The sequence below is a fragment of the Lactuca serriola genome, chromosome 4 (assembly GCF_051521515.1).
Source record: "Lactuca serriola cultivar US96UC23 chromosome 4, Lser_US96UC23_V15, whole genome shotgun sequence".
Classification (NCBI taxonomy): domain Eukaryota; kingdom Viridiplantae; phylum Streptophyta; class Magnoliopsida; order Asterales; family Asteraceae; genus Lactuca; species Lactuca serriola.
Genome location: NC_136411.1, coordinates 141,916,710 through 141,932,015, shown reverse-complemented (window position 1 = coordinate 141,932,015; position 15,306 = coordinate 141,916,710). Strand labels below are relative to the sequence as shown.

Sequence of the window (15,306 nt, the reverse complement as noted above, 5' to 3'; positions counted from 1 at the left end):
CTAAGAGTGGCAACTCTAAGTCCAACAATTGGATTTGAACAATAAAGTTCTATACTTGGGACCAAAATGAATTCAAAATCAAACTACACTAGATCTAAGCATTCTTGAGGAAAGTTATGAACTTTATACCTCCAAAGAGTCTCAAATGATGATGCTATTCCAAATATATAAGCTTAAACTTCCCAAGTCGTTCCATGCCAACTTCTTCTTTCCTCTTCCAAGCTTAAAAATCACCATGATGGCCTCTCAAGATCAAGATCAAACAAAAATGAAGGGATAAGACGTTCTAGGGTTTTTCTGAAGTTGGGGAGGCTGATAAGGGGCTCGGGTTCAAGTCATCATGTTATTTATATAGTGCTTGACCATAAAATTAGGGTTTAGTGTCACTAAGCATACGCTGGGCGTACATCTCGTACGCTGGGCGTACGCCTCCAAACCCGCGACCATTTAACCTTCTACGCTGGGCGTACCCCAGCTTACGCTGGGCGTACTCACCCAGTTGCCACCTTTACAATGCATGGTCCTTTCTTTCCACTTCCTTCCAAACCCAGGGGCCAATAGTGACATAATTCAAATCTGAGGGATGAATTTGAAGCTACCCGAAAAATGGGATGTTACATACAGGGTCCGTTTCACCCCTATCACTACCACATAATAACATATCATAATCATACTGTCAGACATATCTGGGTGCCCGACCTACCCTCCGGTTTATCTCAACCGGCTACGGGGTCTAATCCACCCCTCCTACCACTATCACATAATATCATATCATACTAGCACATAAAGCATAATAGATAGTGGCATACCAGTCAATTATCACAAAGACAATCGTCTCTACTATAATCAGCTATTAGTGGGCCGACATTGGTGCCTTCGACGCACTTCTACTGGAAGGTAACTCACCTCGAATATCGGAAAGTAGCTGAAAATCCTCGGCTCCGACAATCAACCAAACTCAAGCTTCTATACATAAAAGATTTTCTTAATTACCATTTCATACTCATGACCCACTTAAAGGTCAACTTTGGTCAAAGTCAAAGTCAACATTCTGGTCAAACGCAACATTCTGAGTTGACTCAACTCGCCGAGTTGGCCCTTCAACTCGCCGAGTCCATGAATCATAAAACCCTGAAATCGCGATCCAACTCGTCGAGTTCCTCCTATCAACAGAATCGGGACTTTCCAAATCAACTCGTCGAGTCCGTCTTTGAACTCGTCGAGTCCTTCCTCTAACAGAATCGGGACACTTCGACTCAACTCGCCGAGTTCCTCTATGAAATCGTCGAGTTCTTTGGTCTATTAAGCCTTCTTAATGCATTGAGACATTATTCTTCGAATCTAAGTCCTATATTCCAGATCTGGATCGAATACACATCTAGGAGGGTAAAGTTTCCGGTTTTACCCAATAAGACCCATCCTAGAAGAAATGAGCTCTAATCCTGACTCACAATGGCTTAGATCTAACTCCAAAAGCCATCAAAGCTTCAAGAGAAGCAATGGGGTCATAGATCTGGACTCTAGGGACAGTTTGGTCACGTAAAGTTCGTATCTTTACTTGCATGCATGACCTACTTGGCTCAAAAGACCAAAAAGATGGTCTAAGAGTTGCATGGGACTTCCATGGCCATAAAGTTGGCACCTTTATCCCCTCAAAACCCTAGATCTGAAGGGTTTGCCCACATAGGACGTCCAAATCCCAAAAACCAACATACTTGGACCAAAACATGAAGAAAGCATCCTAAAACAAGATCTAAGCATGTTATACACAGATGAACCAGAACTGAATCCCAACTTCTGGATCTACTCTCCTCCTATACGTCCTTGCTCCTTCTTCAAGTACTTTCTTCTTCAAAATCACCAAGAATACAGATAGTTGTCTCAAAACTCTCAAAAGCGAATTAGGGTTTCGAGGCTAGGGTTTGGGACAATGAAGGATGGAATAAGGCCAGCTTATCGGGGTTAAGGTGTTTAAATAGGGTGCAAAGCCCTCAAAATTAGGGTTTCATTCTGCCCGCCTACTCGTCGAGTTGAGGCTTCGCAACTCGTCGAGTAGGCTTCTTAACCCGCGTCCCAATCCATCTCTACTCGAATTTGGGGCCCCTAACTCGTCGAATTTCTATACAAAAATGATTAATTATGAATGAAATATATACCAAGAACAAGACGTTACAAACACAATGGTTTCAAAATAATGAATGTCACTTATGGTTTTTAAGTTGAAGGGTTAAATCGGTTAATCCGTTTTCAAATCAGAAATCTCTTTGTAAAATTTGGGACGACACAATTGCTATTAGACAATAGTTTTTTCTTCAAAATGGACTTCTATTTCTGATTCTATGATTCATTTTCGAGATCACTCTACATATTGAAAGATCACTTTACATCTTGAAAGTGACAAAACATAAACTTCGTTAGGTTGTATCTTTTTTTTTTCTCAACTTTTATAATTACATTTGTTGAGTTTTAAATATATTTCCCAGACAACAACCATCCGATGCTCAAAATAGAAAACGGAAAAAAGAGAAAAAGAAATGATTAAAGAATACCATTGATGTTCAATAATTGGTGTTTGTTTGCATATATACATCATTCTTTTTATGAAGAACGTGTCCCTAAACTATCTTGTACAAATGCAAATGCTTAGTGAGCATCCATGATTTCAACTTTTTCCTTACAAAAGCTATTATAAGAACATCCATAATCCATAGTTTAATGAAATCGTTGAATGATCAGGAATGCTTAGTTGACATTTAGTTGATTAAACTCAACCATAATGAGATGTCTCGTTAGTGTTCAACTGAAGTTCAATGAGTTTATTTATTTATTTTTATTTTTTTTATAAAATGACTAACAAATTTATGATTTTTTTAAAAAAAATATTTTTTGTTTCATCATCTCTTTAATTTTGTTAAGTTGTCACGAAAGCTAGCTAGCCAGCTGACAGATGGATTTTTTATGGACAACTGGTAAAATTTCATCAAGATTGAACCAGAATTGCATTATGGAAGGCTTGTAAAAAAGGCAAATTAAGCTCTTTTGTTTTGATCACTTACAATAATTAGAAAGTGCATACCAACAAGAATCTTAAAAGTATCCTCCATTACGTATGGAAATAACTCAAGATGAGATAGACCCCAATAATGAATTGCTGGGCTAGTGTTGATTCGTATGTAAACATCATAACGATTTCACTGACATCCTGGCTTGATCTTGATATAAACGAAAAATAGCAAAAGACTTCTATTACGGCATTTTTGAATGAAATATGTGCCTAAAAGCAATACAATGATGAAATACAATAATGCCATGTTGTTGAAGGTACTTTTAAATGGTGGTGAAGTTATATTCAATTATGCAAGCACTAGAACAAAAAAGATTGAGCAATTGAGAGTCCTATCTACTAATCAATATGTACGTAATACACCCATCCTTTAAAGTAAGATAAGCTTACGAAAGCAGATAACGATTTCTATGTTTAATCAGCTCAATTGTATGAGTGGGTGACATATGCTTCAAAAAGTGCCACCTGGAGGTCCACTGTTGTTAATTGACACACACGACAAAATGAACAATAATTAATAACTAATAAATTCTCTAGAACTCTTACGAATAACAAGAGAGATATAGAGATATTTGTATTAGTGGATAACTCTAATACAAATTGACACATTTCTCAAGCCTTCCGGCCTATATAAAGGGATAACTCTAGAATCTCTCATTCACCACTCATCACAAATAACAAGAGAGATATAGAGAGAAAGGTAACATTTCTTTAAACAACACCAGGTTTTTGGAGAGGAAGATATTTGTATCACTTATTGTTATAATTAGTTAAGGAAGATGACTGGGAACATGGCTGATCACCTCACTCTTGCATTTGGCCTTCTTGGTATATAACCACTTCAATTCCCTCTCCTCCCCTTACATCTATATTTTCGTTGATGATTCTGCTGCTAACATTTTTCTTTCAAATATTTTCAGGTAATGTCGTCTCGTTTATGGTATTTCTTGCACCAATGTAAGTCTCCTACTTTTTAATCTCTCCTCCCCTTGCTTCTATATATTACTAAACGTACATAACATAATTTGATAAAAATGCAGACCAACGTTTTATAAAGTTTACAAAAGGAAATCAACCGAAGGGTTTCAGTCTGCGCCATATGTTGTGGGCTTATTCAGTGCCATGCTTTGGATATACTATGCATTACTCAAGTCCAATGTCATGCTTCTCATCACCATTAACTCAGTTGGCTGTGTTATCGAGACGTTGTACATTTGTTTCTTTCTCTTCTATGCACCAAAGAAGGCTCGGGTATTTGCTAATCTTTACTTCGCTATGAAATAAAAGGATCATAGTTATTATCAAGGAAAGGTTGAATTAACCCATTATTATAAAACTTGGTTTATATATGCAGATGGAGAGTATGAAGCTAATCATATTGCTAATAGTTGTTGGGTTTGGATTGATTGTTGTCCTGACTCAGTTCCTTGCAAATGGAGTTACTCGTGGCGTTATAGTTGGATGGATTTGCCTCGTGTTTTCTTTATGTGTTTTTGTAGCACCTTTGGGAGTTCTGGTACGTGCATATGCACATATAAAATATATAGTTTTTCCTTTTCTTTTTGCATTTTACATGGTGACATTTGTTAATATGTATGCTATTCATATTACTTTGCAGCGACAAGTGATTAAAACAAAAAGCGTAGAGTACATGCCAATTCTACTATCAGTGGCGCTCACCCTCAGCGCTGTTATGTGGTTCTTTTATGGCCTTCTTCTTGGTGACTTTAATATTGCGGTATGACATAATACAAACAATACAATGGCATCTTGTATGTCCCTTTGTACAAAGTTGGTTATGTTTTAACTAATGAGTGTATTTATACCATCTTTTACAGATCCCAAATGTACTTGGATTCACTTTTGGAATCATTCAAATGATACTATACTTTGTATACAAAAACAAAAAGCCAGTCATTGATGAAAAAGTATCTAGATGTGAAGACAAGGTTGCGGAATTGGCGGAGCAAAAACTCCCAGAATTTAGAGATCAGAAAATCATTGACGTTGTGAATCTGAAAGCTTTGTTGCACGCTGACATTCATCCGGTGTTCCCACAAAATGGACATAAAGCCAATCATGCAGTTTTTGAACCACAAACTCTCCCTAATGTGCCAAATTGCACCATTGAAGTTGGCGCATGAAGATTACAAATGGATATGCTTTCAGAGTAAAACTAAATTTGTTGGACGTGATCTTCCGAGAAAAAAGTGTTTAATACGCATGGCTTGGTGTTCTTAATCTAAAACTTGTCTTCTCTAGGAATAAGCATCCTTTGGTCTTTAGATTTTTGTACAGCTCATGTAAACGTTGTATTGAGTTAATCCTAATTTCCTCGAGTTTACAAAAATCAAAGTACATCATGTGAAGTGCGAACCATGCAAAAAACCTTGCGTGCATAGTATAGTAATAAAAGTAAAACTCTGTATTTCTCAATCATAAAACTCAACAAGCTCTTCTTTCTTTTACAAGGCAACAAAGGTATGTAGATTGCGCAATCATCGATAGAAAAGCAGTTGATAATAGAAGAGCTGATGTTAGATGTGCATATGATCCATAACTCTACTAGAAAAAGGGCGAATATCCAACCAAAATTTCCGACATAATACTGACCGAAAGGTTACAAAATATAAAACCCTAATTGGGTGAAGGAACTTAAAAAAAAATATCTTTTACTATTTTTTCAGTTCTATTGGATATTTCAGTGATGGAACTTAAAAAAAAAATATCTTTTACTATTTTTTCAGTTCTATTGGATATTTCGTCCGTTGGATATAATACCGCACAAATATGAAAATGCTTTTAAAATAAATTACCCACAAGCAAGGGTCGTAGGTACATACATGGGTTCTAGGCCTACCTAAATTTATATGCATGCGATTAGACTTAGATATGCAGGATTATCCGTGATTTGTAGTGTATAATTATCTGTCTGCTGAATATGTATAATATTTGTTATATGTTGACCAAGGGCGGATGCAGGAATTAGTAGTAGGGTTGCATAATTTTTTTTCCGGTCAAACATAATATAAAACATTAAAAATAAAATCCGGTCAAACATAATATAAAACATCTAATACAAATTTTTTTCTGGTTAAACATAATATAACAACGATCTATTAGAATTTAAGTTTGTCATTTTCGTGCAGACATCTTTTGAAACCGCTCCATTACTTTTTCATTCTCAACTTTCGCAAGTGCTTCGGTCTCGACATTACAAAGCAATGCGTCGTTCAAAAATTCATCGCCAATTTTGTTACGCAAGTCGGTCTTCAAGAGCTTCATCTTTAAAAAACATCTTTCTACACTTGCGGTTGCTACGGGTAATATCAAAGCCAACTTTAAAAGCTTATAAACCAAAGGATAAGACCGATGCTTCCCCGTACTAACCATCAAACGAGAAAGGTCGGAAATTCCTTTCAAACTAGTGAAGCGCTCATCTTTGATGCAAGAGTGATAAAATATCTCAAGTTGTCCTTCAAGGTATATCATATCTGAATCATCAAAGTCATACTTGTATAACTTACCCAACTTCAATAAATTTGATTTGTCAAATTTTGCAAATGAATCACAAGGGCTCAAAGCACCCATGTATTCTAGTAATTGGGTGCTTGTTTCACTAAATCGATCCCGATATCCTGTAAGTTGCATATCTACCACCGTGCTGAAGATTTCTACCTCAAAATGAAACCTATTAGTCTTTGTAGTCCTACGTTTTCTCGCACCAATATACAACTCTTGCATATCTAAAATATCAATTTCGTATGTTTGACAAAAAAATGATACTTTTGGCAAAATGATAGAAAACCCTATGTTTCTAAAAGATTGCAATGCCTCCATTGTCCCTCTAACTATCGAAGCCGCTTCTAAAATGTCTAGATCTTTTCTTTGAAGTTGCTTTAACAATGTACCCGTAAGGTGTAAAATGTCATACATCATATGTAAGTAAAACACGAACTCATATGATTTAAAATATGCTAAGATTCCAGATGCTTGTTGACGGTTTGCCAATGACCCTCCATCCTCTTTCACAAAATCTAAAACTACAAGAACATCCGCAAACAACTTCATCAAACTTGTGAGTGTGTTGAAATGTGAACCCTATCTTGTTTCTCTCGCTCGAACAAGTGTTGTCTCTTGATTTAACCCTCTTTCAGTTTCAAGTTCACCACTACACAAGCCTTTTTGCACCTTTTCTCTTGCTTGCTCTCGTACTAAGTCTTTTCTTTTACACGAGGCACAAACAACATTAACCATCAACGAAATTTGCTCAAAAAAGTCACTAACACCATCATGCTTTTTTGCTACAGCCACAACCACTAATTGAAGTTGGTGTGTAAAGCAATGTACATAAAAAGCCGTGTCATTCTCTTGTAATATCAAAGCTTTCAAACAATTGAATTCCCCCCGCATATTGCTAGCTCCATCGTAACCTTGTCCTCTTATCTATTAAAATTTAAAACAATTAATATATATATATATATATATATATATATATATATATATATAAAATTAAATTGAAATAACAAAAAAGTAAAGAATAAATTACCTGACTAAAACTCAACTTATTACTTGTAAGTACTTTATTTATGGCGTTTTTGAGTGTCAAAGAAGATGTATCATTCATGTGCACTAGTCCTATGAATCTTTCTTTCACAAAGCCAAGACTATCGACATAACACAAAACAATAGCCATTTGTTCCTTTTTTGAAACATCATTAGATTCATCAACTAATAAAGCAAAAACATCTTGACCAATCTCTTCACGAATACTCAAAAGTACTTCTTGTGCAAAACATTGCACAAGTTCTTTTTGAATTTTAGAGGAAATAAGTTGATTGTTTTTAGGAGCATTTTCTAAAGTATTGTTGAAAATATCTTCACTAGTCTCTCGAATGACTTTTAACACTTCAATGTAAAGCCCTCTATTTTCCGAGTTTACCGACTCGTCATGACCACGAAATGGTAAACCGGTTTTCAATTAAAGTCTAACAACAATAATAGAAACACGTAATTGAGCTTTATATTTATGGTCCTCTGCTTCGGTTTGCCTCCTCAAGACTACGTTAATAGCTTGTTTTTCCCTCATTAAAAACTCACACTTTTTACTTTTGCTTTGTTGTGAAAACTATCAACACCACCCACATGAGTCTGAAATGAATCTTTTTTATTCCAAGTATCAAAACCTTGCGAAACAAATGCATCTGTCCCTCCTTTTTGTCCCATGAGGTCCCCACACAAATAACAATATAAACAATATGCACTATTTTTTTTTCATACTATATTCCAACCAATCAAAGTCATCAAACCATGAAGGAACGAATCTTCTAAATCTATCACCTATTTTTTTTTAGGAAACTTATGTGCCCTTACTTGACACGGTCCTTGAAGCAAATATGCTCTTCTTACATCATCTCTTATATTTGGTTTGTAACTTGTAATCAATGGCCTATCCGCTGGGTCCTTTGGAAGATCTTTCAAGTCAAGATTATCATTAGGTTGGTTAGAGCATGGTGTTTGTGGAGTTGCATTAGAAACCGAAGGGATTGATTTATTGGTGATTGGTATTTGGGAACATTCTTCACCACTTTCATTAGGATTAGGTCTTTGTCTTTTGGTAAAAAAACCACTTAGTTTAACCTATAAAAACATAACAATTACACCTAATCAAACAATGAATTCAATAAAAACATAACAATTAGTCAATTACACCTAATCAAACAATGACTTCAATAAAACAAGTTGCTTTCACCTAATCAAACAATAAATTCAATAAAAACATAACAATTACACCTAATCAAACAATGACTTCAATAAAACAAGTTGCTTTCACCTAATTAAACAATAAATTCAATAAAACATATCAATTTCACCTAATCAAACAATCAATTCAATAAAAAAACATAGCTATTGCACCTAAGCAAACAATATAACTTCAATAAAACAAATCAATTTCACCCAAGTCAATCAATAACTTCTAAAAAGCATATCAATTTCAAATATCTTAATGAATTGGTAGTAGAACTTACTTGTTTCATTGTAGTGTAGAAATTGAAAAGAGACAGAAAAGGGCAAAGGGTCGATACTTGCTTCAATGCTTCAAGTCTTCAAGAGAATTGTTGAAATCGATCAAGGAGACAAGGATTGTGATCGATCCAACAATCAAAACGATCAAGTCATGAACGATTATGAGGTCACGAGTCTGCCAAGGCACGATTGAAGGTCGATTGGTCGAAGGTTTTTTGGACGCAATCACGCAAATCAGGAAGTCGAGTAGTCGAATTTTGGATTCTGTAACCGTGATTTTTTTTTTCTAACGATAATACTCAAGTAAACACTCAATTAATTAGGATTGGTCTATTTTTTTACAAACAATTAGCCCAATTGCTAATTTATCCAATTAAGTTTTATTTTGGGCTTTGGGCAGTTGGACTATTAGACAATAATTGATTAAAACATTGGGCATTTGGGCTCGTTATTATTATTTTTTTTCGTTTGGTAATTCCTGATACAATGAAAATATTTTTTTATGTAGTTGGCTAGTTGCACAAAATTTTTTAGTAGTTGTACGATGTTTTTACGTAGTGGCACAATAGGTAAAATTAAAAAAAAAGCGAAAATTTTTCTACTATGTGCGTGGAAGCTAGGTGTTGCCGGTGCCACACCGGGAACCTAGCTAGGACCGCCCCTGATGTCAACATGTTACGTTGGGGTCGAGACTACTACTTTATGTTGTCAGTCAACAGACCGGGACAGTCCAACCGGCTAGGACATTCCAACCTGGAGGTTGTGGACTAAAGGGTAATCCAACCGGGAGATTGAATCAGTGGTTCTTTTGTAAAATAATTATGGTTTATGGTGGTATATAAAAGTTTTAAATTTTTATAATGTTTGGAGTGTTACAACATGCATCCCCTAAAACTCTATAAATAAGATGCAAAATTCCTCATTTTCTCACACCTTTCTTACCTTTCTCTCTGGAAACACTTCTGATTGAAGATCCAAATTCTCCCAACTTTTAGGAATATTTTAGTAGAGTCTCGGGAACTCTAAGAGTCCAACAAGAAGGAGTATTCGAGTAGAGATTCTCTGTAACGTCCACGTTTCTGGTAAATCATTATTATGATGATGTATTAGTTAGGGTCAACAATTGTAACCTATTTGATGTAATAAGAAGAACTATGTGAATATTATATGTTTCATGATTATTATAATATAATAAAATAGGAAAATCAGTCGAATCGACCGTAAATCGTAAAAAGAAGTGCGCCAAAACATATATATATATATATATATATATATATATATATATAACTAACTTATAAAAGAAATATTACTATTTCTATAAATAAATTCAACATAATAATAATATTTTTTAAAGAAGTTCACATCTTTAAGCCTAAAGTACAACTAATTGTAAATAAAATAATATTAAAATTTGAATGAGATTGTTTACTCGGTCTCACATTGTTAATCAAAGCCTCATATCTCGGTCGTCCCCATCTCCAGATTTTGAGCTCTACCTCTCAACGTCTTTCTCCCGTATTTTCAACTTCCTCCTTTCTCCGGTATATTCAACTTCCTCCCACCATGACTTTCACCATTGTTCGGCACGGGCTCCGTTTCTATGAAATCGCCTCTATTTCCACCTCTGCATATTCTCATTACCAAACACTGATCGAAATATCTGATGCACCTTCACGCTATCAATACTTGGTTTACACACTCCCTCAATAATTCAATCTCTCCCTTCCTTCTCTCTACAAACCCTAAGCCGCCGCCACGACCACCAACATCGATCACCACATCCGCCACATCCGCCACCACCATCACCGCTGACCGCAGTCACCTACCTCACTACCACTGTCAATATGCTTCATGGTAGGTTCTTCTTCGATCTCCGATATGCACTTTACCACCATCAAACATGCTTTTCTTGTAAATGGGTTATACCATGTGGCTATTGGCTTTATAGTTAATTAATATACTCATCACTTTTTGCAAAGTATAGCGAAGTCCATGCATATCGGCTGTCTTTATCTGAGGACACAAAGGCACTAAATCAACTGGTATGTTGCTCTTACAATATTTCATTTTGAATCTTGAAAAGAATGTCCCCAATATATTTGTCATTTGGCTGTAATCTAAGTTCATCTAACTCGATCTAGAGCTTTTTGTACATTGGATTATGAATATCTCTATATACTAATTTCTTATATATTTATAGAATACTCTTATCCAAGAAGGCAGGGAAATGGTATTAGTCCTCTGTGCGTACGGGGTTGTGTCAAAGCACTTCCTGACGTTTGATGAAGAGAATTCTTGAAAAGTTTTTTTTAATAATAACTCTATATAATGCAAAAATTTATTGCCGACTTCCAGATTCTATGAAGCAAAGCCAGACTGATTTGTATCTAGAAACATATCAGGTAATGGACCTGGAAATGAGTCGCTTCGTGAGATACAAAGATGGCAAGCATCAACTGCAGCTAAAGTATGTGCCTTGACTCTATCATTTTCCAATATTGCCCCTTTTATTCCACTGTAACTCATCTTTAATCATTTTCCAATATTGCCCCTATTATTCCACTGTAACTCATCTTTTGTCCATGTCGAAATTACTTAATGTTTTGGTTCAACTTGATCATCTAAAAAATGCAAAAGTCAGCATACTTTATGATTTCTCTTGGTATAAAAGGTAAGCTTAGTATTTTTCATTTATCATGCTACTCCAATAATTATGATTAAAGTTAAGTGAAATCGTTTTGCTATCTGGTGGCAATATGAGGAAACCAGGTGGTCTTTTTTGGGAATAGTAGCTCTGAGATTCCTGCAAATGATTTGAAACAATTGGAAACCTTTTTCTACAAGCTTAGTTTCTTCCTGCACATACTAGACTATTCAGGTTAGCTATTTTTTGTATTCTGATGAATAATTTATTTTTTGGTTTGATTATTGATCATATCATTGCTAAAATAACCTTTTTCTTTTTAGCATTTCAGTTATGATTGCAACGTTGACAGATCTTGGTTTCTTATGGTTTAGAGAATTTTATTTGAAATATTCTCGTGTAATTCAAGTAAGCCTTAAAATTCAATAATAAATATATATCAGCACGACTATTTACTGATCTGATCTGCAACATTGAAGTCTTAAATCCAGGTGGCGATTATTGTTGGTGGACGAAATTTCTTTTGTGGTGACACATGGGTAACATCAAATTGTCTTGATATAACTTCTTCTTATTAAATTGGCTAATGCAAGTGTACTTTAAATAATTGTGAAGTATATTCCAAAGGGTTAATTTGGTAATTATCTTTTCATATATGAACAGTATGATGACAACTGTGATGAATTCCATTCTACTCCGATCAACATTAGGAAAATTAGGTGTTGAGGCACGTCTACAATCATCATGTTGTATGCCAGAAGTTTCTGAACCTTACAACAAACAAAGATCAATTCGAAATTTAGAAAATGATATTGTTGTGATGGTGGTAAACGTGAGTTAGTGAAAACAGAATCTGAAAGTTTTATATTTTTGTTGATATCAACTAATCTTATAAATATGTTGCATAAACTAAGGTGACATTTTGTTGCATAATTTAATCATAACATTTGATGTTTTTCTATTCTCTTCACTAGAACATCTTTCTAATGGGTATCTTTTTTATTCATGTTAGGTTAATTTCTCTTCATGCCTCACAAAGTGTAAATGAATGACACATTTTTACCCTTGTATTGTATGTTCACACCTATATGCAAAATAATATTTGACTTCTAAGAAAAATGTCGTTAAGGAACAAATCTAGAGAAAAATATGACATGCTTTAAAAAACGAAATGTCAAAAGAAAATTATTTGAAAAAAAGGAACTATTTAACGCTCAGAAAGTATTTGCCAAAATGAAACTAATATTCGCCTGTTCATAAAAACCCTAAGAACTTTATAATGACATTGCAATTCGGGATAATCAGCAACATACCAAAACAATGTGTCCGAATTTTGTTGAATGCAATCGAGTTCTGATACATTTCATGTTCTTTAGACGATGACATGTTTCCGTATAGAAACTAATCGGTGAAACAAATATAATAGCCAAAAAAAGTAATTGGCGAAAGGAAACTAATTTCCAAAAGAAACTAATCGCTACTGCAAAACCGATTAATAACATTATGTATATGTTTTGTGTTCCTTGAAATATAACATGTCTTCTGAATAACCTAATCGTTGAAAAAAACTAATTGTCGAATAAAGTTATTCGTCACCGCAGCTTTGCGCGGGTAGACGGCTAGTGTGTGTGTATATATATATATATATATATATATATATATATATATATATATAAGGTTAGGTTGTTGTGTTCTAACTATCTATTGTGTGCATGTAGGATTGATTCTGGACCAATAATTTTAGTTATTTTAAGAAAGTAATTAATGCATTATATATATATATATATATATATATATATATATATATATATATATATATATATATATATATATATATATATAGTTTCAGGTTCATTTGAGACCATTCTAATTTTGTGAGACCGTGAGACCAAAATGTAAAAATAATTTTAAAATACAAAATAAATGGAAAAATCCAAAAATTCTTTTTTTAAATATTATTTTAGGAACTTGAATTAACTAAAAAAATAAAAAAATAAAAAAAATAAAAAAATAAAAAATAGATAAAAAAATAAAAAAATCTCGTTTTTTTTGAAAAATACATGAGATATTTTAATAGAATATTACACTGACATATTCTAAAAAATAATTTTAAAATACAAAATAAATGGAAAAATCTAAAAATTCTTTTTTTTTAAATATTATTTTCGGAACTTGAATTAACTAAAAAAATAAAAAAAAATCCGGTTTTATTGAAAAATACGCGAAATATTCTAATAGAATATTACACTGTACATATTCTAAAAAATAATTTTAAAATGCAAAATAAATGGAAGAGTCCAAAAATTCTTTTTTTAAATATTATTTTCAGAACTTAAATTAACTAAAAAAAATAAAAAACAAATAAAAAAATGTGTCTCACGGTCTCACTAAATTAGGCCGTCTCACATGAACCTAAACCTATATATATATATATATATATATATATATATATATATATATATATATATATATATATATATATATATATATATAGAAAGCACACATCGTCCCGATACTAAAAATATAATTTTTGTCGAAATCCGAATCCGTATGAATTAGATATGATTTTTATAAGATATAAAAGTTAGCCGTGCATAATGAATGTGTGACGTAAAAAACTACGAAGATAATGAATGACTTTTAGCTAAAGCCACAAAAAAGAAAATCGTAGTGCTCTTTAAAATAGGAATTTTGAAAAAAAAATGCCAAAAATAGAGTCTGTACGAGAGAGTTATGATTTTAGCAAAAAAAATTTAATTTTATAAAAATATGGACGAAAAATAAAGTCAAAATTAGCCGACGGAATCTAAACGAAAGTTGTAGATATCATCGATAACTATATGTAGGGTTTTTTTTTCTTCGTAAAAGCCCCCAATTTTACTCGAAATGGTCGGTTATGCCCAAAGTCTGATTTTTTGTACGATAATGCCTCAAATACCAGATAAATTGTTCACCATTGCCCCTCAAATGGATTTTACCTTCAAATGTCAATCACCACATCCTAATTGGGCGAATTTGCCGACTCAAACGTTACGTGGCTGGCCAAGTCGTAAGCTCTGCTGACTTTTTCAAGGGAAAAAATGAACAGATGAAAACGGAGGCAGTGGGCTTTGAACCAGAATCTCCACCCCACAAATACAACTCGTTTACCACCAGGCTAGTGGAACTTGTTTGAAACTATTCTCAAATATTATACTTATCATCTAACCTGTTGATGTTGTTGTTGTTGTTATTATTATTATTATTATTACTTAAGAGATATAATCTCTAGATCGTTTAGATCTTTTACAGGTTAATCAATGAAGAACAAACAATTATAATAAACGAAAGAATGAACACGAGATGGAATCAAGATGATACTGAATGATTCAAATGTAGTCACGCTTCAGCAGAGCTTGATTAAGAACTTCTACTGTAGAGGCGAGCTAGGGTTTACAATACGTTAATGAAAATAATAAAAGCGTTTATTACTAAGGATGTATGCATGCACCTTAAACACTAAAATCCTAGAATAAAATAATACACAGTTGGACAGGCCCAATGTCACACCCCAAAACTGCATTAATAATAT

At 33.7% G+C, this 15,306-nt stretch overlaps 3 protein-coding genes across 3 annotated transcripts; 1 reads left to right on the top strand and 2 right to left on the bottom strand.

The window, feature by feature from the left end:
* Positions 1-3,710: 3,710 nt before the first annotated feature.
* Positions 3,711-5,527, top strand: LOC145102644 (bidirectional sugar transporter NEC1-like). Its single transcript, XM_079040093.1, has 6 exons — positions 3,711-3,892; positions 3,985-4,021; positions 4,105-4,315; positions 4,419-4,580; positions 4,683-4,802; positions 4,903-5,527. Exons 1-6 carry the CDS (start codon positions 3,844-3,846, stop codon positions 5,206-5,208), a joined length of 885 nt encoding a protein of 294 aa, XP_078896219.1. The 5' UTR covers positions 3,711-3,843; the 3' UTR covers positions 5,209-5,527.
* A 672-nt stretch (positions 5,528-6,199) lies between these two features.
* On the bottom strand, positions 6,200-7,135 carry LOC145098878 (uncharacterized). The gene has a single exon (XM_079036474.1). The coding sequence runs from the start codon at positions 7,133-7,135 to the stop codon at positions 6,200-6,202; it is 936 nt and encodes a 311-aa protein (XP_078892600.1).
* A 30-nt stretch (positions 7,136-7,165) lies between these two features.
* Positions 7,166-9,102, bottom strand: LOC145098877 (uncharacterized). The gene is made up of 7 exons (XM_079036473.1): positions 9,094-9,102; positions 8,868-8,897; positions 8,787-8,816; positions 8,438-8,704; positions 8,174-8,343; positions 7,614-7,989; positions 7,166-7,510 (listed from the first exon to the last, which is right to left on the bottom strand). Exons 1-7 carry the CDS (start codon positions 9,100-9,102, stop codon positions 7,166-7,168), a joined length of 1,227 nt encoding a protein of 408 aa, XP_078892599.1.
* Positions 9,103-15,306: the final 6,204 nt, after the last annotated feature.